Source organism: Stenella coeruleoalba, assembly GCF_951394435.1.
Source record: "Stenella coeruleoalba genome assembly, chromosome: 3".
Classification (NCBI taxonomy): domain Eukaryota; kingdom Metazoa; phylum Chordata; class Mammalia; order Artiodactyla; family Delphinidae; genus Stenella; species Stenella coeruleoalba.
This window is the reverse complement of record NC_137148.1, coordinates 161,906,796-161,932,854: the sequence shown is the minus strand read 5'-3', so window position 1 is coordinate 161,932,854 and position 26,059 is coordinate 161,906,796. Positions and strand designations below refer to the sequence as shown.

At 52.0% G+C, this 26,059-nt stretch overlaps 1 protein-coding gene across 8 annotated transcripts in view; it reads right to left on the bottom strand.

The window, feature by feature from the left end:
• Window positions 1-5,827: 5,827 nt before the first annotated feature.
• The window catches only part of SLC27A1 (solute carrier family 27 member 1), a 32,612-nt gene continuing 12,380 nt past the window's right edge, over window positions 5,828-26,059 (bottom strand). For 5 of the 8 annotated variants that reach the window (XM_079917925.1, XM_079917922.1, XM_079917923.1 and 2 more), the window contains 11 exons: window positions 19,407-19,801; window positions 19,119-19,280; window positions 18,954-19,023; window positions 18,102-18,217; window positions 17,920-18,029; window positions 10,888-11,097; window positions 9,605-9,731; window positions 9,378-9,515; window positions 9,136-9,300; window positions 8,586-8,732; window positions 5,828-7,335 (listed from right to left, as the gene is read on the bottom strand). In XM_079917925.1, the coding sequence (XP_079774051.1) occupies window positions 7,178-7,335; window positions 8,586-8,732; window positions 9,136-9,300; window positions 9,378-9,515; window positions 9,605-9,731; window positions 10,888-11,097; window positions 17,920-18,029; window positions 18,102-18,217; window positions 18,954-19,023; window positions 19,119-19,280; window positions 19,407-19,801 (1,798 nt within the window). In that variant the 3' untranslated portion in view covers window positions 5,828-7,177. The remainder of the gene's footprint in view (window positions 7,336-8,585; window positions 8,733-9,135; window positions 9,301-9,377; window positions 9,516-9,604; window positions 9,732-10,887; window positions 11,098-17,919; window positions 18,030-18,101; window positions 18,218-18,953; window positions 19,024-19,118; window positions 19,281-19,406; window positions 19,802-26,059) is intronic. The other 3 variants (XM_079917920.1, XM_079917921.1, XM_079917926.1) reach the window with 3 other exon arrangements.

Here is a 26,059-nt window from a genome sequence, read left to right as displayed (position 1 = left end):
AGCCGGTCCGGCGGCGCTCATTGATTCTTTGCGCGGTCATCGAACTCTTTCCTGGTCTGCGGCAGGCGGAGCAGGTGCAGTTGCGCTCAACCTCCCGGTATCAGGGCGGGGCCAAAGGAGGGAGCTCAAAGCTTCCAGGCTCGGGAAGAGGGGGACCTGGGGTCGGGTGGAGGGAGGCGATTTCCTGGAGGAGGGCGCATTTTGGTGGACTTTGCATTCCTGAACTTATGTTTGTCTTGCTGGTATTTGTCGTTTCTCTCTTTAATTAAAATATAGACTTGATGAGGACAGGGATATTTGTTATGTTCACCGAATCCTCCAAAGCCCCCTGAATTATGGCACAGTGTAGGGGCTGAAAATACACTTGTTGAATTTCTCCTGCATATTCTCTCTGGAGACCTCTGTGTCTCTCTGAGGACTCAGAGAGGCCTCCACCCTTGGCTCTTGCCTGGAGAAGCTACCAGACTGAGGCAAATGGGCCTTGGCTGATAAGATAGAATATTCAGGAAATAACATGGGCAGGGAGGCCTGGAAGGGGCAGGAGGCCTGGTGGGTCAAGGCAGCTGGACCACGTCTCAGAAGCAGAGAGTTTAGGAGAGTGTAGTAAGTGCAATGAGATTTGCATAGGTAGTGCATCTTTAGAAGAAGTAGCAAGAAAACAATTCCATTTACAGTAGCATCAACAAGAATAAAATGCTTAATAAGTTTAGCAAAAGAGGTGCAAGACTTGTACACTGAAAACTATAAAACTTAGCTGAAAAAAGTTGAAAGATGATCTAAGTCAATGGAAAAACATCCAATGTTCATGGGTTGGAAGATTTCATATTGTTAAGATAGCAACACTCAGCCAATTAGTCTATAGCTACAATGCGATCCCTATCAAAATTCTGAGAGCCTTTTTTGTAGATATTGACAAGCTGACCCCAAAATTCACATGGAATTGCAAGGACCCCGAATAGCCAACCAATCTGGAAAAAGAACTAAGTTGGAGGACTCACACTTCTTGATTTCAAACTTACTGCAAGCTACAGTGACCAAACAGTGTGGTACTGACATAAGGATAGACATATATATCAATAGAATAGAACTGAGATGGAAAACAGCAACAACAAACTGTATGTCTTTGGTCAGTGGATCTTCAACAAGGGTGCCAGAACCATTCAATGGGAAAAGAATAGTCTTTTCAACAAATGGTGTGACAGTTAGACAGTCATATGCAAAAGAAATGAAGTTGAAGGACTTCCCTGGCGGTCCAGTGGTTAAGACCCTGCTCCCAACGTGGGGGCATGGGTTCGATCCCTGGTCGGGGAACTAAGATCCCACATGCTGCATGGTGCAGGCAAAAAAGAAAACAAATATATTTTTTTTAAAAAAAGGAATGAAGTTGAACCTTGTAGTAGGCAGAATGATGGTCCCCCCGCTAAGGTGTCCACACTGTAATTCCCGAAACCTGTGAATATGTTAGGTTACTTGGCAGGGGGGAATTAAGGTTGCAGATGGAATTAGGTTGCTAATCAGCTGTCCTTAAAAGAGATTACCTGGATGAGCATAATGTACTCACAGAGGTCACTAAAAATAAAAGAAGGAGGACCAGAGAATTGACAGCATGAAAAAGACTCAACCCACTGTTGCTGGCTTTGAAGATGGAGGAAGAGGCCACGAGCCAAGGAATATTGGCGGTATCTAAGTGCTGCACAAGGCAAGGAAATGGATTCTCTCAGAAGCTCCAGAAGGAATGCAGCCCTGCCAAACCTTGATTTTAGTCAAGTAAGATCCATTTCTGACTTCTCACCTTCAAAGCTATAATTGGCATTATTTTAAGCCAGTAAATTTGTGGTGATTTGTTACAGCAGCAGTAGAAAACGAATACAGATCCATACCTCCTGCCATATACAAAAATTTAAATGGGTCAAAGACCTGAATATCAGAGCTAAAACTAAAAAATTCTTAGAAGAAAACAAATGCAAAAAACCTTTCTGTCCTTGGGTTAGACAATGATTCCAAAAGCATGAGCAACAAAAGACAAATACATAAACTGGACTTCATAAAAATGAAAACCTTCTGTGTTTCAAAGGATACTACCAAAAGAGTGAAAAGACAACCCATGGGATGGGAGAAATTTGCAAATCATATATCTTATAAGGGTTTAGTATACAGAATATATTAAGAACTCTTACAACTCCAAATAGACAACCGAATTAAAAATTGGGCAAAGGGTCCGAATAGACACTTCTCCAAAGAAGGTATACAAATGGCCAATAAGCACATGAAAAGATGTCCTGTTTATTAGCCCTCAGGGAGATGCAAATCAAAACTACAATGAGGGGCTTCCCTGATGGTGCAGTGGTTGAGTGGGAAGATCCCACATGCCGCGGAGCGGCTGGGCCCGTGAGCCATGGCCACTGAGCCTGCGCGTCCGGAGCTTGTGCTCCGCAACGAGAGAGGCCACAACAGTGAGAGGCCCGCATACCGCAAAAAAATTAATTAATTAATTAAAATAAAACTACAATGAGATATCACTTCATACCTACTAGAATGACTACAATAATGAAACAAGTAGTGCTGATTAGGGTGTGGGAAATTGTAAACTCACACACTGCTGCTGGTGGGGATATAAAATGATGCAGTCACTTTGGAAAACAGTCTGGCTGTTCCTCAAAAGATTAAACATAGAGTTACCGTGTGACCTAGCACTTCCACACCTAGGTTTATACCCAAGAGAATTCAAGACATGTTCGCACAAAAAACATTTGTGTGAATGGTCACAGCAGCATTACTCACGATAGCCAAAAAGTGGAAATAACTCAGTGTCCATCACCTGGTGAATGGTTAAACAAAATGTGGTCTCTCTTTACAATGGTATATTGTTTGGCCATAAAAAGGAATGAGCTACAACTTGGATGAATCTTAAAAACATACTGAGTGAAATAAGTGAGACGCCAAAGGCCACATATATGATTTCATTTCTATGGAATGTCTAAAACGTATCCGTAGAGACAGAAAGTAGTACTTGCCAGAGGCTGGGGAAGGGGAACGGGGAGTGACTTCTAAGGGACATGAGATCTCCTTTTGGGGTGATGAAAATATTCTGGAACTAGACAGAGGGGACAGTTGTATAACCTTGTGAATATACTAGAAGCCACTAAGTTGCACATTTTAAATGTTTTTTTTACTTATATTTTAAATTTATTTCATCTTATTTTTATTTTTGGCTGCGTTAGGTCTTCATTGCTGTGCGTGGGCTTTCTCTAGTTGCTGCCAGTGGGGGCTACTCTTCGTTGCGGTGCGCGGGCTTCTCAGTGCGGTGGCTTCTCCTGTTGTGGAGCACGGGCTTCAGGCACGCGGGCTTCAGTAGTTGTGGAGCACGGGCTTCAGTAGTTGCGGCGCATGGGCTCTGCTGCTCCGCGGCATGTGGGATCCTCCCCGACCAGGACTCGAACCTATGTCCCCTGCATTGGCAGGCGGACTCCTAACCACTGCGCCACCAGGGAAGCCCTAAGTTGCACATTTTAAGAGGGTGCATTTTATGGTATATGAATAATAGCTCACTTAAAAAATAAACCAGTGATTCAGGCACATGAGACAGCAGGAGCAAAGGCACTGAGGCCAGACACAGGCTGGAAACAACCATCTGTGGTACAAGGAAAAATGCCTGCAGGATGACAGTGCTAGCCAGAGCCTGGAACCTTCCCCAGAGTGATGGAGACCCTCAAGGGGTGTGGGGCAGGGATTCAGCCTGCAGCCGCCCGTCCTCAGGAAGCTCTTGGCCCCCAACTCCCCTCCTCCATGTGCCCTCTCGGGCAGCTGCTGCTCCTTCCTGGTCCTTCATGCACTTCTCAGCCCCTGCCTCTCACAGTGTACTTGCCAATGCCAGGCTGGGGCGTTTTTCTTCCCACATCACAAATAAAGACATCCCCTCTGTGCACATCCTTCCAGGGCCCCTCCAAAAAGGAGAGGCTCAGGGCACAGCACCTTCGGATCCTAGCTCTCTTCCTGATTTACCGAGGGTCCCGGGGGCAAGTCACAGAGCTTCTCATTTGGTATAAAAAATACAGAGCTATCAAGCCACGAGAAGGCATAGAGGAACATCAAATGCATCTTGCTGAGAGAAGCCAGTCTGAAAAGGTTACACATCGTGTGATTCCAAGTCCATGACACTCTGGAAAAGGCAAAACTGTGGAGACAGTAAAAAGATCAGGGGTTGGGGTAGGAGGAATGAAGAGATGGAACATGGGAATTTTAGGGCAAGAGAAACTACTCTTTGTGATACTGTAACAGTGGATGCATGTCTTTATGCAATTGTTGAAACCCACAGAATGTATAACAGAAGGAACCCTAATGTAAACTGCGGACTTGGCTTAATAATAATGTATCTACATTAGCTCATCAAGTGTGACAAATGTAGCCCACTAATGCCAGATGTTAATTATAGTGCAAACAGTGGCGCAGAGGTGAGAGGGTATATGGGAACTCTGTATTTTCCACTCATTTTCCTGTAAACCTAAAACTGCCCTAATAAGTAAAATCTATTAATTTTATTATTTTTAATAAGTTTATTTATTTTTGGCTGCGTTGGGTCTTCGTTGCTGCACTCGGGCTTTCTCTAGTTGCAGCGAGCCGTGGCTACCCTTCATTGCGGTGCACAGGCTTCTCATTGTGGTGGCGTCTCTTGCTGCGGAGCACGGGCTCTAGAGCGCAGCCTCAGTAGTTGTGGCGCACGGGCTTAGTTGCCCTGCGGCATGTGGGATCTTCCCGAACCAGGGATTGAACCCGTGTTGCCTGCATTGGTAGGCAGATTCTTAACCATTACGCCACCAGGGAAGTCCCCTATTAAAAAGCAAACAAACGCAGACCCTGATCCTAAGAGACATCAGGATTATTTTCTTGCTGGTCTGGAGAGAACTTCTTACACTGCTGCAACTAGCGTCACAGGCTTTGCAATGAGAAAGGTCCCCACTGGGCCACTTTCTCACCAGAGCCCCTGACAATGAGTTCATTCCCCTCCCTGTGCCTTCAGTTTCCTCATCGGTACAACGGGGACCATGATGATACCTTTGGAGGTGGTTGGATGTCTGAAGGGATGTTACCCAGAATACACTTGCTTATCGACACACCAGGGAAGCTCCATCCCCACCAGCACCAGATCCTTCTCCCACCCTCACTGGGCATCTCAGAGGCTATACCTTACATCCCCCTCTTTGCAGTGTGGGCAGCCAAGGACCAGCTCCACACATCAATGGTTCATCCATCCTTGAGCTGGCCAAGGACTCATCCACCCCCCATCCAACCCCAGGGTCACCCCCTGGGTGCTCCCTGCTAGCAAATGCTCCGTTGTCATAAGACTTTCTTCCTCTGTCCCTTGAAATGGAGACGAGACAGACATTATAATTCTGGAGGGGGGACAGCTGATGGTGGGAGCTGAGAGTATGAACTCTGGAGCTCAATGTCCTGGGTTCAAATCCCATCTCAGGCAGCTACCCTTGCAGGCTCAGTGGTTCTCGCCCAGAGCTATGGCCTTACGTGCTGACCCCACACACAGAGGGGCTCCCTTCCTGGGGCAGCCGGACATGCCAGGACACACCCTCTGTCCCCGGCCATCCTGTGCACCTGCCGGAACCCAAGCCAGATAGGCTGTCCCTCTCCCGGGACCACCAAGGTCAGCACGGGGCTATGGGAGGACCCGGAGGCTGCAGGGAGGTGGCAAGAACGCTAACCCATGTGCCCCCCCCCGCCCCCCATCCCCAGACCCCTGAAGCCTTGCAGGTTGGAGAAGAGGCAACAGGAGCTGTAAGTAAAGGCTGAGTGTGTTTTGCTCATGTCTGGTGACTGTGTGTTCCGCGGTGAGAGGCCTAAAACTGACAGGGTTCTGGGCCACGTGGGGACAAACGGTGAGTGACTGAGTTCCCATCAGGCACCAGACACTCTGCAGGTTTATTTCTTAAATTCAGCTAGGAAACAAAATCTCAGTGCTTAGAAAGGCCCGTGCAAAACAGCATGGGGTCACCTGCTACTGGCCTTGCTGTTCTAGGTGCGGGACGGTGCTGCCGGAGGCAGGGACAGAGGGGCAGTTTGGGTGGCAGGCCCCAACGGTGGGTGTCCAGGCTGAGCCATCGACGAAGCTGATGGGGATGTCCGAGCCATCCTGGCAGGGTTGTCTCAGGATGTCACCAACCCAGGGTCCGAGCTCTCACCAGCAAGGCTAGCGGGACGTTCAATAGGCTGGAACGCCTGAGGCCCAAGAGGCCATCTCAGACGCCACCCCTGGCCTGGAGGCTTCTCCCAACCCCACTGCTGCCACCCCCGTGTGTCCCTCCAGCAGCCACACCAGGTAGGATCCCCAAGAGGCCTCTGCCAGGGTGAGCGTCTGAGCAGTGGGCCGAGCAGCCCCCCAGAGCCATCTTCAGGGCCCCTCCAGCAGAAGCTCCGTGGAGACGCCTGAACAGGGACATCTGGGCAGGGGAAACATCCAAGTGGTCACAGTCAGTTCCAGAAGTTTCTGGGGTATCAGGAAGGGCAGGCAAGGCAAGGGAGACCCACCAGGGATAGGAAGTGCAAAAGGCAATTGGTCCGGCCAGGGAGAAATTTCCCGTTGACCTGCACCCCTGGCCGAGGCCCCCCTGCTCCCGGGCTGGCCAGGCAGACACCCCCGGCTCCTCAGTTCGGCAAGGAGAGTGGAGGGCCTGCCTGGAGCTCATGCAGTGCTACAACGTCCAGGAATCTAGCAGCCTAGGGAGGTCTGGGCTGGGTGGGCCTTGTTAAGGCACAGCTGAGAGGGAGGTGGAGAGGCCCCACTCGGGTTTACCACCCAGTGGGGAGGACCCGCGGAGGCCCCCAAGGCAGCTGGGCCTCCGCACAGACCCCAGCTCCCAGGAAATGTCTGTTCTACTTTCGGCAGGAAGAGGGCAGGGGAGGAAAGATGGAGGAGAGAGGTGAGGGCAGTCAGGGACAGGAGGGAGGCCGAGAAGCAGGGCGCAGAGACAGACACACACACAGACACAGGAGTGGAGGACAGGCAGGGGGGCAACCAGAGGGGGAGAGGAGGAGGGTGAAGGCGGGAAATACAGGCTCCTCCTGGGATCCAGTTTCTCTGCCCCCAGGACAGGGCAGGGCTGTCTGGCTCAAGCCCCCCTCGCTTGCTGGGCCTGGTGCAAAGTCTCTGGTGGGCCGAGGAAGAGCGTCAGAGGGAGAAGGCGCCCGAACAGATGCGGGTGTAGACACCCTGATCCAGAGGCAGGTAGTGGCCCTGCTTCAGGTCCAGGAAGAAGAGCCGGTCTGAGGTCTGGCGTGGGTCGAAGCCCTCGTGCTGCAGCCTCGTCTTCTGAATCTTGAAGGTGCCTGTGGGGATGGGGGTGGGGGTGGAAGTGGGGGTGGGATGGGGACTCGGCAGGGGGGGTCCCAGGAATCCCCCCTCCCTCAACTCGCCATCCTGTCCTGCATCTCCAGGCCTCTGAAGAGGCCTCTGCTAGGAACATTCTTCCCCATTTTGCCTGCCTGACTCCCCCCTGCCCTTTGCATCTCAGCTTCATGCCCTCTCCCCCAGGGAGGCCTCCCTGACCACCCTCATCATGGCCTGAAACTCTGTGTACCCCCTGCCTGGTCACGTGCCGACCCCCCACAAGACCAAGAAGGTGACAGGGCTGGCTCTGTCACACAGTAGGTCAGGAGTCAGCAACTTATAGGCCCATGGCCCACCCCACAGGCCAGATTCGGCCCACCATTCGAGGTGGGCCACGCCCATTCACGTACACACTGTTTACTATTGCTTTTGCCCTACAGCTGCAGAGCTGAATTATTGCTGCAGAGGCTGTGGCCCACAACTGAAAATATTTACCATCTGGGACTTTAAGAAAAAGTTTGCACTCCCTGCGGTAGACTATTAAAGAAGGGTTTTGTGAAAGACAGGGTTAGGGTTGGTAGCAAAAAATGGAGGGAGAATCTCTGTGTGCTCTAGAGTTGGGAAAGTTTTTTTTCCTTTCAAATGAAACTTCAAAAGCACAAACCTGTGTGCATTGGTGGCAGAGTGGTGAGCATAGCTGCCTTCCAAAAGCACAAACCACAAAATTGAAAAAGCAGAGGCGGTAGTGGCGGTGGTGTTTAAGTTTGTATCAAAATTAGAGGCTTCTTTTCAATAAAGGGCACCATGGACAGAGTTAAGAGATTCCAAAACAGAAGAGATGTAGAAGGTCTGAAACCACTAAGGAATTAACATCTAGACTATTACGGGAAATTTCCGTAAATCACAAAGAAAGATGAGGCAATACAAAGACGGGTCAAAGATACGAAGGGTGATTTACAGCAGAGGAAACCTCAGAGGTGTGAGATGATTTGCTCAAATTTCCTAGTCATCAGAAAAAATGCTGAATATAAAGAAATGCACCCAATACTGCAGGATACCCAGTGGGAGTGCGAGTGAGAAACAGAAAGAAATAAGTATGTAAATAAAACAAGAAAAGGGCTTGGCCCACAGTGCCGGCTGGCCATGAACCATTACGTCGGACCTGGCACAGGGACTGAACTAGGACAAATAAGTAAATGACTGAGGAACTAAAAGACAGATGGATACACGAAGAGACAGGGGGCCGCACCTGTGGTGTCCACCTGGGGCAGGAGGCGCAGGAAGATGGGCCGTGCGTAGGGTGCCAGCACCTTCTGCAGCTCCTGGTACAGGGCATTGGGGCTCAGCTGGCCGTGGGGGTCCGCAATGGCCGCCATGCCTGCTTTGCCCTCCACCCCTGGAGACAGAGGTTTGGCTGAGACCACCACCCTTCGCCCCTCCATGGGACCAGATCCACCCTCCAACGGTGGCCCCTGGCTTCTGACCTCCAGTCCCTTCCCCCTGGAATAATGCTCGCCAAAGCAGCAAACATTTTATGGAGCTCCTGCTGCACTCCCTGCAGCCCTGAGCCACGGCTGATTTCATGAGCCCATTTTCTGGATGAGGAAACTGAGGCTCAACATCAGGCACGAGGAGAGATTCCAGACCCAGGCCGCCACCCTGTCGGGTGCAGTTGTCCAGGTTGTGCACTGCTTTAGGTCCTGCCTACAAGGGTACCTGTACCTCCAAGCTCCTCCTGGCTGGGCTCCTCCAGGGCTGCTCCCAGGACCCTAGAACCACCCCCAGAGCCCCCAGCTTGCCTGGCACGGCCACCCCGTACACAGCCACGTCTGTCTGGCCCAGCAGGCGACTCAGCACGCCCTCCACCTCAGTGGTGGAGACGTTCTCCCCACGCCAGCGGAAGGTGTCCCCGCTACGGTCCCGGAAGTACATATAGCCCAGCTCGTCCATCACCAGCACATCGCCTGGCAGAGAGGAGAGGAGATAGGGAGGTAAGACGGCGACCTGCCATCCCTGTGGCCGGCCCCCAGGGTCTGCACACCTGAGAGGTAGGCACTGTCCCCCTTGCGGAAGACGCTGTGGGTGATCTTCCTGCTCGTGGCGCTCTCGCTGATGTAGCCATCGAAGCGACGCAGAGGGTCTTGCTGGTTGATCTGGCCCACGAGGAGGCCGGGCTCCCCTAGGGAGGAGGCGGCGCTCGGGCTGTGCTGGGCGGGCAGGAGGCGGGGGGCCCCGGCTCCCCGCGGGACTGGGCGGGACCCTGCTCACCGGCCTGGCATGGGATGCAGAGGCCCTGGGCATCCCGCAGTAGTTCCATGGTGTCCTCATTGACCTTCACCAGTCGGATGGGGTACACATTGGGCAGGATGCGGCTGTTGAAGCCACAGGAGCCGACCTGGGATGCGGCCAGCCGAGTCAACGAGGAGCCCCGGGGTGACACGGTGTCCTCCCCCCCACACACACACACCTTGCCTCTCCTGCCCCCGGGCCTGCAATTAGCACTCCCTAGTGTCACCCAACTCTGTGACCTTGGATGATCTGAGAGAGGGGGGTATTAAGTGCAGCATCCTGCCAGGAATCGTGCCCCCCTCTCCCACCTTCCCAGCCTCCTTTGCAGTCATGTGAGGAGACCTGCCAGCCGGCCGCCACTTCCTGGTCCTTAAAACTTTCCAGGCTGGCAGGAAGTGGATGGCCAAAGTGATCCTGAAGCCATGTAGGGACACTGGCAGAGCTTCTGCCCGCTGCCCACTGCATGTCACCCTGCCTGGCTCAGTTCTATGAGCAGAAAGGCCTGACGGGTTTCTGCCGCTGCACACGGTTGGGTGTATTTGTTAGAGCGGCAACCTCTGCTGGTACGGCCAGAGTGTGCTCTGGGGCTGTCCATTCAACAGATGTGCGCGGTGGGGACTGTGCCTTGCCCTCAGGTGCTGGGGACCCAGCAGCGAGAGACAGAAAGAACCCCTGCCCCCTAGGGCGATGTATTATTCTTCTCGTTCTCTGTTCCTGACTTTGGATGGGAAGGGCTTAATAAGGGAGAAGGAGGGTCCTGAGAGGGCAGAGTGGAGATAATAATTATTAATCATAAAAGCATCTGTTTGCAGAGTGCCTACTGCACGGGGAAGGGGTGCTGTGCTGAGCTCGTGATGTTGGGTGATTAGAACAAACCTGATAAGTTGTTAACCCCATTTACAGAGAAGGAAAGGAAGACCCAAGGAGTCTGAGTGACTTGCCCAGTAGGAGGAGATCAGCACCCCATTTCTGGCCCTGGACCCCCCAGAGCCTTGCTCTCCCCTGCCACCTCCACTGCTACAAATTGAGGCTCAGAAAGGCTGAGGTGATTGCCCAGGGCAACACAGTCACGCTGTGAATTTGAACTCAGGGGCGACAGTCACATGACTGGACAAGCCAGAAGAAAGCATCCGAGTGCCCTGGCCGAACTGCCCACCATAATCCAGGCTGTTCTTTGGGGACACGGGGCCGGCGAGGCATATGTAGCAGTGATCCCTGAACCCCGAGACCTGCCCGGGCCGGGCCGCCCCGCCCACGCCCACCTTCCCGTCCATGTTGGCGATGCTGCAGTTGCACTCGGTGGCTCCGTAGAACTCGCCGACCTGGCGCACGCCGAAGCGCTCCGTGAACTCCTCCCAGATGGCTGGCCGCAACCCGTTGCCCACCGCCAGGCGCACGCGGTGCCGCCCTTCTGCCTCGCTCACCGGCTGTTTCAACAGGTAGCGGCAGATCTCCCCGATGTACTGGACCACCTAGGTGGGTGGGAAGTGAGCAGTGGGCGCCTGCGCTGGAGCAGAGAGGAGCCGGCTGGGGGTGGAGGCGGGCCAGAGACCCCCAGACCCAGCGACCGCCCCCACTCCAACCTGGGCGCTAGGAACAAAACGGCCTTAAAGATGATAATAGCAAGGAAACAGACCAGGCCTATCCATTCCCTCAATCCCCAACACTCCTTCCATCTGAGTGGATGCATCGCGTCCCCCATGCCCCTCCAGCGGTCCCTCTATCCCCTCTGCTGCTTTCTGGGGACACCACGTGTGGTGCACGCAGGCAGGAAGGTGAGCCGTGGCGTTGACACTCCACAGGGCAACCCTCAGCCCAGAGGCGATGTGCTCTACACTGTTCCCCAGAGCCCCAACCATCTGAGCTCGGGGCGCCCACAGTCCTGATCCTGGGGTGGGACCACTCTCAGATGCATGCTCTTCACTGCCTCCCTGAAGTCACAGCAGGGACCCAGCCCCAGTTGCCCATGGAGTCACCTACTCACTGCCCACCCCCACCCCCCGCACCGCCCCCTGGGCTCCTTCTCTCCCTGTCTTGTGGCTCCACCCACTGGGGTCAAGTCCCAGATACCCCAGGTGCCCTTGAGTCCTCATCTCCAGGACGGCTTCTTAATGATACCCTCCCCATTTTACAGATGGAGAAACTGAGGTTCACAGACAGTAAGTAACCACCAAGGCTGAAAATGTGGTAAAATTTGTTATGTATCTGGGCATCCTGGCTCCAGAGTCTCAATGAAGCAGTTACATGTTCAGAATTAACCACCATGGCCATCAGTACAGCTTCAAAGTACTCACTAGATGAAGTACAAAATTCGACCTGTGATCAATTCCATGTGACCCTGCCGCCCTCACAGCCCCCTGTCCTTCTGACTCCTATGCTCACTCGGCTCTGCCACGTGGGTCTCCTCCTCAGGGCCTTTGCACATACTGTGCCCTCTGCCTAGAACAATCTTCCCCCAGATGCACCTGGGTCCTCAGGTCTCGGCTCAAATGTCACTGTCACTGAGAGGTATTCCTTGAGCAGGACTTAATAAGTATCTGATAAATACGAGTGCACTGAGCACTCACTACCAGCCAAGCAGAGAGCTCATCTGTTTCATCTTCCTGAGACTCCAATGTTGGAGAGGAAGGTACTGAGACCCAGAGAGGGGACACAGGTGGCCCAAGATCACCCGCTGCTGACCAGGAAGCAAGCCCCAGGCAAGGCAAGATCAGAGACCCTGATGGTTTCTCTCCCTCTGCCCCCAGGCTCCCTCATGTGCTTTGGGTGTGGCCCAGCCCACCCCATCTCCAGGATAGAACAAGTCATACGGCCTGGCCAATCATTCCAGTCCATCCCCAGACACTGATTGGTTCAAGGATAAGCATGTGACCACAGCTAAGCCAATGAGAATCAGCCCTGAGACTTTTAATGGACTGGTGGGAAGACAGGCTCTTTCTCAACTAGAACTGCAGGGAACACTCCTGGAGAAGCAGGGCTGGGGAGGAAGCCACCCACTAAGGAAAGAAGAAAACAAGAGGAAGAGGAAAACAAGAAAGAGAGGGGGGGGGCCTTCCTTGATCAAGGTGTGCCTGAAGCTGTCCACCATGTGGCCTCCTCGGTTCCATAAGCTAATAAATCCCTTTCCTCAAGAAAGCCAGAATTCAGGTTAGGGCTGGGTTTAGGGTTTTGGCTTTACCTGTCAACTGACAAAGTCCTGCCTAAATACATAGCTGCCCTCCAGACCATCACAGGTAGACACAGCCACACTCTGAGCAGCTCGCAGATGTCCTCTTCAGAAACCAGGCTGGGGAAGGGACAACACAGCCACAGTTGAGGCAGCTGAAGGTTTCAATGACCCTGTGGCCCTGAGGCCACATCTACATACTGAGAGCCAGACAGCTGATCTTTACTCTGGCCTGGACCCTCGGACAGACCCAGGGCTGAAGGGAAGACAGCTCAGGTCAGCTCAGAGAGGCAGACACCAGGTGCCCCAGCCGAGACCTCCTGCCTGCAGGGCAGCACCTGGAAAGAAGCTGGCAGTGAATTGTCAACCTGGGACCCCCACTACAACTCCCGAGTCAGGGTGACCTCGTACACCAAACGTGCACACCCAAGTGGGTATGGGGAGACACAGGAACTATACACCCATGGATGGATGATGGGTTGACTTACCCGTCGCCTGCCCATCTGCTCTATGCGCTAAAAAAGGGGAGTTCTAGATTACAGCCTGCTGCCTCCCATGAGGATGGCTGGGCAGTTGATCTGGGCCATGCCCACTGCTGCAAATAAAACAGCCACGCAGTTTCCCCCATCCTACAGCCAGCCATGAGATGGGATTTCTAAACCCAAACGCACTCTCTTAAGTCTTTTTGGCATCCTTGTTAAACTTGACCTTTGAGGATTCCATCCTCTACTCCTTAAAGAGCCCCTCAGTGCCTTCTCTTGGTCACAGAAATACCCCTTCAAGGAAACAGAATGGAATTTCAGGGGCCCGGAGACAGTGAACAAAGCCCGATGCAACACAACATGTCAAAGACAAAGAGAGGGACCGCCAGACACCACAGGCCTCCTCGTGGAGGACATGACATCACCCACAGGGAACCCTTGCCAAAAAAGCAGAACTTGAAGCGATCAAATATCTAGATCAGCGGTTCTCAACCACAGTCAAGACCAGACTGACCAGACAATGTCTGGAAACGTTTTTAATTATCACAGCTGCGAGGTGCGGTGCTAGTGGCATCCAGTGATTTTAGGCCAGAAATGCTGTTAAATAACCTACAGTGCACAGGACAGTCCTCACCACAGAGAATGATGCAGGGCCAAAGCCACACTGCTGTGGTTGAGAGATGCTGTGCTTCCACTACGGAGAACAGTATAGAGATTCCTCAAGAAACTAAACATAGAGTTACCATGTGATCCTGCAATCCAACTCCTGGGCATATATCTGGACAAAACTCTTCACTAGAAAAGATACATGCACCCCAATGTTCATAGCAGCACTATTTACAGTAGCCAAAACATGGAAGCAACCTAAATGTCCACTGACAGAGAAATGGATAAAGAAGATGTGGTACATATATATACAATGGGATATTACTCAGCCATAAAAAAGAATGAAATAATGCCATTTACAGCAACATGGACCGACCTAGAGATTATCATATAAAAAGAACTAAGTCAAACAGAGAAAGACAAGTATCATGTGATATCACGTCTATGTGGAATCTTTAAAAATGATAGAAATGGGGCTTCCCTGGTGGCGCAGTGGTTGAGAGTCCGCCTGCCGACGCAGGGGACACGGGTTCGTGCCCTGGTCCGGGAAGATCCCACATGCCACGGAGCGGCTGGGCCCGTGAGCCATGGCCGCTGAGCTCGCGCGTCTGGAGCCTCTGCTCCACAGCAGGCGAGGCCACAACTGTGAGAGGCCCGCGTACCACCAAAAAAAAAATGATAGAAATGAGCTTGTTTATGAAACAGAAATAGACTCACAAACTTAAGGTTACCAAAGGGGATGGGTGGGAGAGATAAATTAGGAGTCTGGGATTAACATATATACACTACTATATATAAAATAAACAACAGGACCTACTGTATAGCACAGGGAACTATATTCAATATCTTGTAATAATCTATAATGGAAAACGGAAAATAACCTGAAAAAGTATATATATATATAAAATGTTTATATATATATATATATATATATATATATATATATATATATATATATATATAACTGAATCACCTTGCTGTATACCTGAAACTAACATTGTATAAATTAACTATATGTCAATTTTAAAAAGTAGTTAAACAAAAAAACCCGCTACGCTTGACCCTATTCCCAAGGTACAGGAGGTGCCAGGGAGAGAGAAGCATGTCAAAGGACCTCCCAGCAATACCCAGACTGGGAAAACACTACAGGCCAAACTTCATTTCTTCAATAAATAAATTACAAGGAGGGGTGGGAGGAGAATGAGGGAGAGACAAGGGGCACCTACAGATGAAAGGATTCTTATAGGAAACATCAACTAGTTGCAATGTGTGGGTCTTACCTAAACACTGATTTTAAAAAAAAATACAGAAACAACCCCCCCCCCCATATTTTGACATGGTAGAAACACTGGGGATCAGGCCACTGTCCGGATTCCTGATAATTGAGAAATCACTGGCACTTTTTGGCTGGGATAATGATACTGAGGTTATGTGTTTGTGGGTTTTTTTCCTTCTTTCTGACTCTATCTTTTATTGGGGTAAAATACACACAATATAAAATTTACCATCTTAGCCATTTCTTTTCCATCTTAGCCATTTTTAAGGGTACAGTTCAGTGTATTAAATACATTCACATTGTTGAGCAGCCATCACCACTATCCATCCCCATAAATTTTTTTTTTTTTTTTTGGCCACACCACGTGACTTCTGAGATTTTAGTTCCCTGACCAGGGATAGAACCCAGTCCCTCAGCAGTGAGAGTGCCGGGGCCTAACCACTAGACTGCCAGGGAATTCCCCCCGCAAAATATTTTTACCTTGTAAATCTGAAACTCTATACCCAGTAAACACTAACTCCCCAATCCTCCCTCCCCTGGCCTTGGCAACTACCATCCTACTTTCTGTCTGTGATTTTAGCTACTGTGAGTACCCAATATAAGTGGAATCATGCAGTATTTGTCTTTTTGCAATTGGCTTATTTCACTCAGCATAATGTCCTCAACAGTCATCCATGTTGTAGCCTGTGTCAGAACTTCCTTCCTTTTTAAGGCTCAATAATATTCCACTGTAGGGATGAACCACATTTTGCTTATCCATTCATTCTGTTGCTGAACACTTGGATTGCTTCCATGTTTTATTTATTGTGAATAATCTGCTATGAACATGGGTGTACAAATATCCTTTGAGACCCTGCTTTCAAATCTTTTGTTTCATTTTTTTTTAATTAATTAATTTATTTATTTTTGGCTGTGTTGGGTCTTTGTTGCTGTGTGGGGGCTTTCTCTAGTTGCGGTGAGCGAGGGCTACTCTCTGTTGCAGTGCACGGGCTCCTCACTGCGGTGGCTTCTCTTGTTATGGAGCACGGGCTCTAGGCACGCGGGCTTCAGTAGTTGTGGCACGCAGGTTCAGTAGCTGTGGCTCCCGGGCTCTAGAGTGCAGGCTCAGTAGTTGTGGTGCACAGGCTTAGTTGCCCCATGGCATGTGGGATCTTCCCGAACCAGGGATCGAACCCATGTCCCCTGCATTGGCAGGCGGATTCTTAACCACTGCGCCACCAGGGAAGTCCCAAATCTTTTGTTTTAAAATCAGCCCTCACCAGACACAAAAGGCCACACAGAGATCCCATTTATAAGAAATGTCCAGAACAGGCAAACCCACAGAGACAGAAAGCAGATTCATTGCCAGGGGCTGGGGGAAGGGGGACGGGGAATGACTGCCAGTGGGGACAGCATGTTCTTTTGGGGGTGACGGAAATGTTCTGGAACTACATAGAGGTGGTGACTGTACAACACTGTAAATGGACTAAGTGCCACTGAAGTGTCCACTTTAAAACAGCTAATCTTGGGGACTTCCCTGGCGATCCAGTGGTTAAGACTCCGCCCTTCCACTGCAGCGGGCACGGGTTCCATCCCCCGCATGCCGTGAGGCGTGGCCAAAAAATAAATAAATAAATAAAACTAAATAGTTCAAAAATTGAAAACAAACAAAAAAAAGCTAATCTTACGTGAATTTCACCTCAATTGAAAAAAAAAAAAAGACCAATCCTCAGCTTTCAGAGGTTTTACTGACATATCTATGCAGGAAACACGCTGCTATCTGGGGCTGCTTCACAACAACACAGAAGGAGGGATGTGCTGGGGGCGTGGAGGGGGCAGGAGAGGGTATCTGATGTCCTCTGGAGCCGAGTGATGGATACCTGGGAATCCCCTAAACTTTTCTGTCCACATTTATGTATATTTGCAACTCTCAAGAGTTAAGTTAATAAACGGACTGTCTTCTATTTCAAGATTCAGATTAGCAGTTTTCCCCAGACCACCCCCACCACCCCAAGCAGAACATAAAATCCTCAAAAGCACAGCAGGGCAGAGTCATCGCCCCGAGAGATCCCCCAGGATGCCCGGCCCAGAGCCCCCACACTGTCCAGCTGTGTGATCTGGGCAAGTGGCTGAATGTCTCTGGGCCCCACCTGTTCAAGGTGGGGTCAGCACCTGCCAATTTGCCAGTCCCTGGACACACCCCCTTCCCTCCCCTCCTCACTCCTTCTTCCACCTGGAGGAAGGTACTAGGCACCTGTATTTCCACTCCCATCACAACACTGAAATCCTCGGCCTGCTCTCCTCTCATTGTGGAGGGGAGAGGAGAGGAAGGGATTTGTCTTAACCCCTACCTGCTCTGCAGGACAGTGGATGCCCTCCACCTCTGCTTCATGCTTATCCCACCAGGAAGCCCTGGGCTTTGCGGCCTTAACCAGCCCAGCGCGGTGACTGCACCCATTTCCCTGCAGCCACCAGCAGGGAAGACCTTCGGGGCACAGGGAGTAGGGAAGGCAGCACCTTAAGGATCTCAGGCAGTCTGTGTCCAATTAAAAGCCTCAGTTTCTCCACCTGCAAAACGGGTATGAGGCCTTTGCACGCTCCCAAGCAGCTGTGAGGTTCCAATGAGTTTACATGTTGAAGGTTTAGCCTCGGGCTGGGCCTTGAGCACAGAAGCACTGACTGCCCCCTCCCAGCCCCACCGAGTCCCTGGGAGGCAGCCATTCAGAGCCATGTACTTGGGAGGGTGGGCGGAGGGCTGGAGGTGCGAGAGGGGGCGGGGCCTGACCGTGCAGTTGTACTTGACGCAGTCATCCCAGAAGCGGCTGGCTGAAAACTTCTTGCGGAGGACCACAGTCAGCCCGTAGATGAGACACTGACCCACGCCAATGATGTTCCCTGCAGAGAGTGAACTCAATGAGGGGTCCCCAATCCCCCGCCCCCTCCCCCGCCCAAGCTTCCCTGTGGTACCTGCCGAGTGGTACAGGGGCAGACAGTCGTAGAGCACATCTGCCGCCTGCATGCTGTAGGAGTGGTGGGTAAATGCCGCTATGCGGTAGTACCTGCAGGGGCAGGGAGTGCAGGGGCTGGGACCCACACCCCCGAAAAAAGCATGGCGTTGGGGGAGCGAGCTGCGTACTGAGGCAGAGCCAGCCCAGCTCATAGGGGCCTTACAGGCTGGCAGGAGAGGAACATGCAACAAATAAAATGGTGCTTGCTCCCACGAGGGATATGATAGAGCAAAGGGATAGAGAGAGGCTGAAGGGGACAAAGCCAGGGAGGGTGGGGTAACCTGCCTGGGGAGGTGACACATGAGCTAAGGCCCGGCAAGAAGGTGCTGTAGGGTGAGCTAGGGAAGGGCACCCAGGTGAAGCGCAGAGCATACGCAAAGGTCCTGAGGCCAGAAGGAGTCTGGCAGGTTTGAGGAAGTGTGAGGGGTTGAGGAGGCAGCGAGCGAGAGGTGGAGAGGAGGAAAATGACATCAGAGAAGTGGCGGGTGCCGCACAACACAAATACGGCTTTTATTCTGAGGGCCAAGGAGGGTACGGGGAGGTTTGGCACAGAGGAGGTCTGACTTAGGATTTTAAACCTTGCTATGGTCACTGATGAGAAGGGGGCCGTTGGGGGCAGGAGTGGGGACAGGAGGAGACTGAGGAGGGGCAGAGGGCAGCACGGTGCCCTGAGATGGGCTGTGGGTTTTACCCAGTTGGGATCAAGATGCCCACAAGACCCCAAAAGGAGCTGGGGGTTGGGGGGATCAGGCCATAGAGAGGAACCGGAGTGGCTTTCCTGCGCTGGGGGCAATGCCCACGGGCCCCTCACCTGCTGTGTACGACGATGGCAGCCTTGGGCAGCCCCGTGGTCCCTGATGTGTAGATGTAGAAGAGTCGATCTAAGAGAGATGTGGGTGTTGGGGACCGGAGGCTGGCGTGAGGGGGGCGAGGGGACTGGGTGGGCATCGGCAGGGGGGATCCCACCTGGACTCACCATCCATGCCCTTGCCAGGGGGCTGGGCTAGGGGGGCTGTGGAGGCCTCCTTCAGCAGCGGGTCCAGGAGCTGGGTGTCCGGCAAGACACCCTCGGGCCCCACGTCTCCAGAACAGAACTTGACCAGGCTCTTGCCCAGCTGTCCACTCACCTCGGCCACCACTGCGGCCCAAAACATATGTCACGGTCAAGGACGGGCAGGTCCCCTCCCAGGGCCAGGGAAGCACCATCTCCCTGCCCTGGGCGGCCCCAGGCCCCCACCGAGATGCTGCCCACACCCGGCCTCACCCGCTGCCAGCTCCCGTCCGAAGACCAGAGCCTTGGCACCCGAGGTGCCCAGGCAGAAGATCAGGGGCTCCCGCCGCAGGTTAACATTGAGCAGCGCGGCCTCCATGCCCGCCTTGGCCAGACCCAGCCACAGCCCCACAAACTCAGGCCGGCCCTCCAGGAAGATGGCCACCACGTCCCCTGGCGTGTAGCCCAGATGGCAGAATAGGTTGGCCACGGCATTGGAGTAGGCGTCCAGCTGCGCGAAGGTCCAGCATACGCCGCTGCCCGCGTCCACCAGCGCCAGGTGCTCAGGCTGCCGCCGTACCACGTCCTGGAAGATCTGCGGGATGGTGTGGTGGGCGCGCTGGTGCCACCGCAGCTCCAGGCGCACGCGTATCAGCACGAAGAGGCCGCTGGGAGGGGGGACGAGGGGACGGTGTCACTGAGTGTCCTGCCCGGCTTCCAGGAGACCACCCCAAGCCTCAGCATCCCCACGTGGAGAAAGCGGAGGAAAAGGTCCCTGTGTTCCCAAAGGTGGCAAGTGTTCAGAAGGACCCTTGGGTTGCTGGGTCTCTTGGAGAAACTAAGGGCAAAGGGCCATTTACCAGTCAGCCCAGAAGTAGGCGGATTCTCACAGCTGGCCAGGCCATGCAGTGTAAGTCAGAGTCACCCTGTCCTCCTCCGCCACAGCTTGCTTGGTGACCCTGAGGGAGCCAGGCCCAGGCCTAACCTTGTTTTTCTCTCCTGGGGCAGCCCAAGTGCCCCATGCTGACCCCCCACTGCCTCCAGCTTGGACTCCTCATGCCCCGCCTGCCTCAACCGGGCCCTGGGGTCCACCCCCTGAGCTGGGGGGCTGTTCCACTCCCAAGTTACTCAATGGCACTAGGCACAGGTGGCTGAGCCATCCAGCACGTGTGCCCCCACCCAGGGGAGGAGGTGCCTCTGCCCCAGGTGAGGCCAGAAGACAGGCTAGCGAGAGGCCCTGATGGCAGGTGTCTTGCTCCTCTGTCTTCACCTGCTAGTAGAGACAAGGAGATCAGAGGCCCCAGGGGGAGATAGAACCCAGTAGGAAGGAGCCAGGTTCCTGAATGACCCTGTGGAGATGAGCAGCCATCACTGATGATGCCAGGCTGTCACATGAGTGAGACATGAACTTGTTTGTGTTGTTTTAAGCAAACAGAAATGGCTTTAGATCACAGAACCAAGAAAGCTAGAATTTCTCAGTGCAGGAGCTCAAGAAACAAGTGGTCTTCTGGCTTTACCTGGCTCTCTGCCCTGCCACCTGACTCTGAGAGGTAACTTTGTGCTGGGTTAAGCCACTGTCAAGTGGGGACCTGTTTGTTACAGCAGCTTGCTCTGCCCTGACCGAGACAGGTGGTCCTCACTCTGCCCCCAGGAAGGTTACCTGGGTGTGGTTCCCCAAATCCTAAATGAACACTTAGAACAGGTGCATTTTATTATATGTAAATTACACCTCAAAAACAACCCATGAAGACAGAGCAGATTGGTGGTTACTAGGAGCTGGGGGAGGGAGAATGGGGAGTAACTGCTAATGGGGACAGGGTTTCCTTTTGGGGTGATAGAAATGTTCTGGAGCTAGATAGAGCCGATGGTTGCAAAACACTGTGAATGTCCTCAATGTCGCTAATGGTAAATTTTATATTATATGTGTTTTACTACAATAAAAATGAATGAATGAATGAAACTCATGAAGACTGTCTGTGGCAAGGTTAAAAACAGGAGTCCTTACCTTCCAGATGTACACCCTGGAAAACTAACAGATAGAAAGATGTGCCACTGAGATTCAGACACAGGAGGAAGTGGGTGGAGATGAGGAAACAATCATATGAAGATCACGGAAGCTGGGGGATGGGCACATGGGTTTATTACATTATTCTCTCTACTTCTGTAAGCTTGAAACTTTCCATAGTAAAATGTTTTTAACACAGATTTTTAAAAAATAAAATAAAAAAATAAATTTAGAAAATAAAAAATATTTGGGCTTCCCTGGTGGCACAGTGGTTGAGAGTCCGCCTGCCGATGCAGGGGACACGGGTTCGTGCCCCGGTCCGGGAAGATCCCACATGCTGCGGAGCGGCTGGGCCCGTGAGCCATGGCCGCTGAGCCTGCGCGTCCGGAGCCTGTGCCCCGCAACGGGAGAGGCCACAACAGTCAGAGGCCCGTGTACCGCAAAAAAAAAAAATTAAATAAAAATTTAATTAAAAATGTTAATTTAAAAAATTTTTAAATAAAATTTTTTTAATTTTTTTGGCCGCGCCGTGCAGCTTGCAGGATCTTAGCTCCCTGACCAGGGATTGGAATGGGCCCCCTGCAGTGGAAGTGTGGAGTCCTAACTACTGGACTGCCCAGGGAATTCCCTAAATTCTAAAAAATTTAAAAAATCAAAAATCAAAAAAGTTTTTTTAAATAATGTTTTAACCCTCCAAAGGCTCCCACTGTTTTTTCGATCAAATGCCTTCCCTGTGGCCTGTGAGGCCCAGCACGGCCCAGCCCCATGCACCTGGCCACCTCATCACCCTCCATTGCCCCAGATTGCTCTTGCCTCCTTCCCTGATCTTCAGCAGGGCAGAGGTTCCTGCCCCAGGGCCTTTGCCCAGCTCCCACTGCCTGGAATACTCTGCCCAGGCCCCTCATCTCGGCTCCTTCTCATCCTTTACCTCTCAGCTCCAATGACACCTGCTCAGAGGAGTCCTCCCAGCCCTGCCCCGCTTGGATCAGTATGGCTATTTTAAAATATCCCTGCAAACCCTTTGACAGTCCTCCCTTCGAAAGGTGGGTTCTGTTTCCCATCCGCTTTAGTGTGGGCAGACAGAGGGGCTTGCTTCTAAGGAAGAGAATGTAGCAGAAGTGATGCTATGTGACTTCTGAGCCCAGGGCACAAAGACAGCACACCAGCACGCAGGAGCCCTCATGCCCTCTCGCTTTCCCTCTCTCTCAGGACACTGGCCCTAGGAACCCAGCACTGAGCGGTAAGGAAGCCTAGACATAGGAGACGATAATGATCATTTTTTAAGCCCCTAGTTAAAGGGGTAATTTGTTACACAGCTATAGGTAACTGATACATTCCCAGCACCCACACCCCCCCACCACCACCATCGTTTTATTCCTTCAAAGTGATCATCACAATCTAAAACTGCCATCTTCCTTTGTGGGTTTCCTGAATTCTTTGTCTTTTTCCATGAGAGCAGGCACCCTGTCTATCTGTCTATTGTGTCCAGGGATGTAGTCCCAGCACTAGAAACAGGGCCTAGAATGTAAGGACGATGCTAGTGTCCCACTGGCTCAAATGCAGTGTCCCACTGGCTCAAATGCAGCCCAGTCTCTTCTGCCTGTGTGACTGCAGTTGTTGAAGAGTGTCTCCAAAAATTCATGTACACCCAGAATCTCAGACTGTGACCTTATTTGGAAACAGGGCCTTTGCAGATATAATTAAGGTAAGTATGAGATGAGGTCATCCTGATTGCCTAGGTGGGCCCTAAATCCAATAACAGGTATCTCTACAAGAAGAGAGAGGGACTTCCCTGGCGGTCCAGTGATTAAGACACTGCACTTCCACTGCAGGGGTCGTGGGTTCAATCCCTGGTCGGGGAACTAAGATCCCGCATGCTGCACAGTACAGCCAAAAAGTAAAAAAAAAAAAAAAAGGAGAGAGAGCACAAAGACACAAGGGAGAAGGCTCTGAGAAGACAGAGGCAGAGACTGGAGTGATGCAGCCACAAGCCAAGCCAAGGACGCCTGGACCCCCCAGAAGCTGATCTGGGGCTTCTGGTCTCCAGAACTTTGAGACAACAAACTCCTTTTGTTTTAAGCTACCGAGATTGTGGTAATTTGTTACGGCAGCCCCAGGACACTCATACAGTGGGCATGGGTGGGTACATCCCTCTCTGGGCCTCCTGGTTAATGGGGACAATAAGATCCCATGCCTTCCAGGTCATTAGGGGACAAAAGAGATGGATGGAGACTTCTAAGGACAGGGCCTGGCGTGTCCTACATTCTCAATAAACTCTGTTGCTATCCTCTCCCCAGGGAGGTATGCACTGTCAGTAAGAAAACAGAGTTGAATTAGCATTTTATCTGCCCAGCAACTTGACTCATACCTACCCTGTAAGGAAGAAAGAGGAACAAGCAAGTTCCAAGAGCGGGGGCCAGCCCAGGAGGTCCCCTGGGAGTAATGGTCCAGGGGAGGAGGCAGGACATGATCTGAGAGCCTTGTGCAAACACTGATTCCTCAAGTGTCTGTCCCGGAGCTGTGAGCCCCAGCAGAGCCCAGAAGAAAGAAAAAGTGCCCTGGAGTCAATGGCCTTGGTTCAGATCCTACTCCACCGCTTACCAGCCGTGGCACCTGGGCAGACCCTGCCCTCTCTGGGCCTCAGTTTCCTTACTTGGAGTATCAGGAGACTGAACATAACAAGCTCCAAGTGTTCTCCAGCTCAGCAAAGTGTAGGTACTGCCATTGTCCTATTTACAAAGAGGAAGCAGGGCCCACAACAGCAGTGCATCTGTAAATGGGGCAACAGTGCAATTCTCAGCCTAATACCTGTCAAATGTATTAAGTGTCCAACCAAGAAGAAGGATTGAAAAAGAGGGATTCATCGTTACTCTGCCCAGGAGGGTCGGGTCCTGCCTCTGGGCTTTGCACCTGCTGTTCCCTCTGCCTGGAGAACTCTTCCATCCCCCAGGTCTTTGCACGGTTGGCTCCTTCTCATCTGACCACCTGTGCTGGATGCCCCACACCTACAGCCCTGGCTGCAGTAGTCATGCACTATCCTTGCCTCTCCCCCACGTGCTGTATTCTTGTCACTTTCTGATGTTTAAATTATTTCCTCATTTCCTTCTCGAGCATCATTCTCCCTCATTAGGCTGTGGGCTCCATAGGAAAGGAAAAGCATCATCTGGTGCGTTCATGGCATGTCATGGTGACCACGGCATCCCCGAAGCCCACACAGGGTGTGGGGCACAGGAGGTCCTCAAGGATGGGTAGAACAAATGACTTTCTCCAATGCAGACTAGCTGGAATCCGGTTATCTCACAAGCACGGCCAAGGCCCCACCGTCACAAGCCTGAAACGGTGCAGTCACCTCCCCCTGGTCTCCCGCCTCCACCCTGGGCCAGGCCCCATTCTCTGTGTAGTGGGGTGAATGGTGGCCCCAAAAAGATACATCCAAGTCCTGATCCTCCAAACTTGTGAATGAGCCCTTATGTGGAAAAAGGGTCTTTGCAGATGTAATTAAGTTGAGGATCTTCAGATGAGATCATCCTGGATTTAGGATGGGCCCTAAATCCAATGACAAGTGTCCTTCTAAGAGACAGAAGAGGAGACACAGGCATAGAGAAGAAGGCCATCCAAAGACGGGGGCAGAGATTGGGCTGAGTGATGCAACCACAAGCCAGGGAACTGCCGAGGATTGCTGGAAGCCACCAGAAGCTAGGAGAGAGGCATGGAACAGATTCTCCCTCGGAGCCTCCAGAAGGAACCAACCCTGCCCACACCTTGATTTCAGACTTCAGGCCTCTACAACTACGGCAGAACAAATTTCTGTTGTTTTAAGTCCCCCAGTTTGTGCTTCATTGTTATGACAGCCACAAGAAACTAACACACTCTGCTTCATCTCCAACCTTTGTCTATCTTCCTTACCGCTCTCACCCCAGTGCCCCATTCAAGGGGGTAGAGGGGGTGTGTCTCCATTCCCACTGTATGGGAACAAGTGCATTTCCTGCCTGACTGCCTCAAACCCTCCTCACCAAGCCACCCTCTTCCTCCATGCAGGCCAGCCTAGCTGTGCTGCTTCCCTGCTCAGAACACTTCCCTGGGAACATAAGACTGTCTTCTGCTCAGTGTTCAAAGCTCTGGAAATCTGGCTCTAACTCCAACACTGCCCAACTCATAGACCTCCCGCCATCACAATAGCCCCTTTCACACCCCCTGCAACATGGGGCCTGGTAGTCCCATGTTCACTTTCTTTTATCAGCATGTGATGGCTGGAGCCACAGCAGCTAATATAGGACCATGAGGGTAACTAACAGGAGACGCCGAGCCCTTGAAGCAAGGATGCCAGAGCAGAAAGGCAGAAGGAACTTGGGCCAATGATAACATGCTGAACACAAATTGATCAGCCTGAAGCCACCTCATGTCCCAATACCCCATTGCACATGGCTATAAATGTGCTTTACTGTTGATGCCACTTCTAGTTGGGATTTCCACTACTTGCAGCTGAAGCCTCCTCGTGGAGAAACACCTCCCCAGAGGAGCTGATCCACAAGTGCAGCACACCTCCACAAAGTACCACCACACGCTGGACATCATCACAGGAATGGGGACACACAGGTGACCAAGGTAGGCGTGATCCCTGCCGCTATGGGTTTACAGTCAATAATCAGGGAGAAAGCAAACAAAAACAATGACAGTTTTATATGTTTCCTAAGAAAAAAGCAACAGGATGATGTGATCAAGCACGACCGGGACAGACTTCACCCACGGGGCAGGGGAGCCTTGTCTGAGGAAGCAGCATTTGCACTGAACTTTGAAGGATGACAAGGAGCCAGCCACGGGTAAAGCTCGAGGGGAAGTATTCCAGGTGGAGGGCACCACGAGTGCAAAGACCTAGAGGCAGGAAGGAGATTGGCAGGTTTAAAAGAGAGCAAAGGCCAGC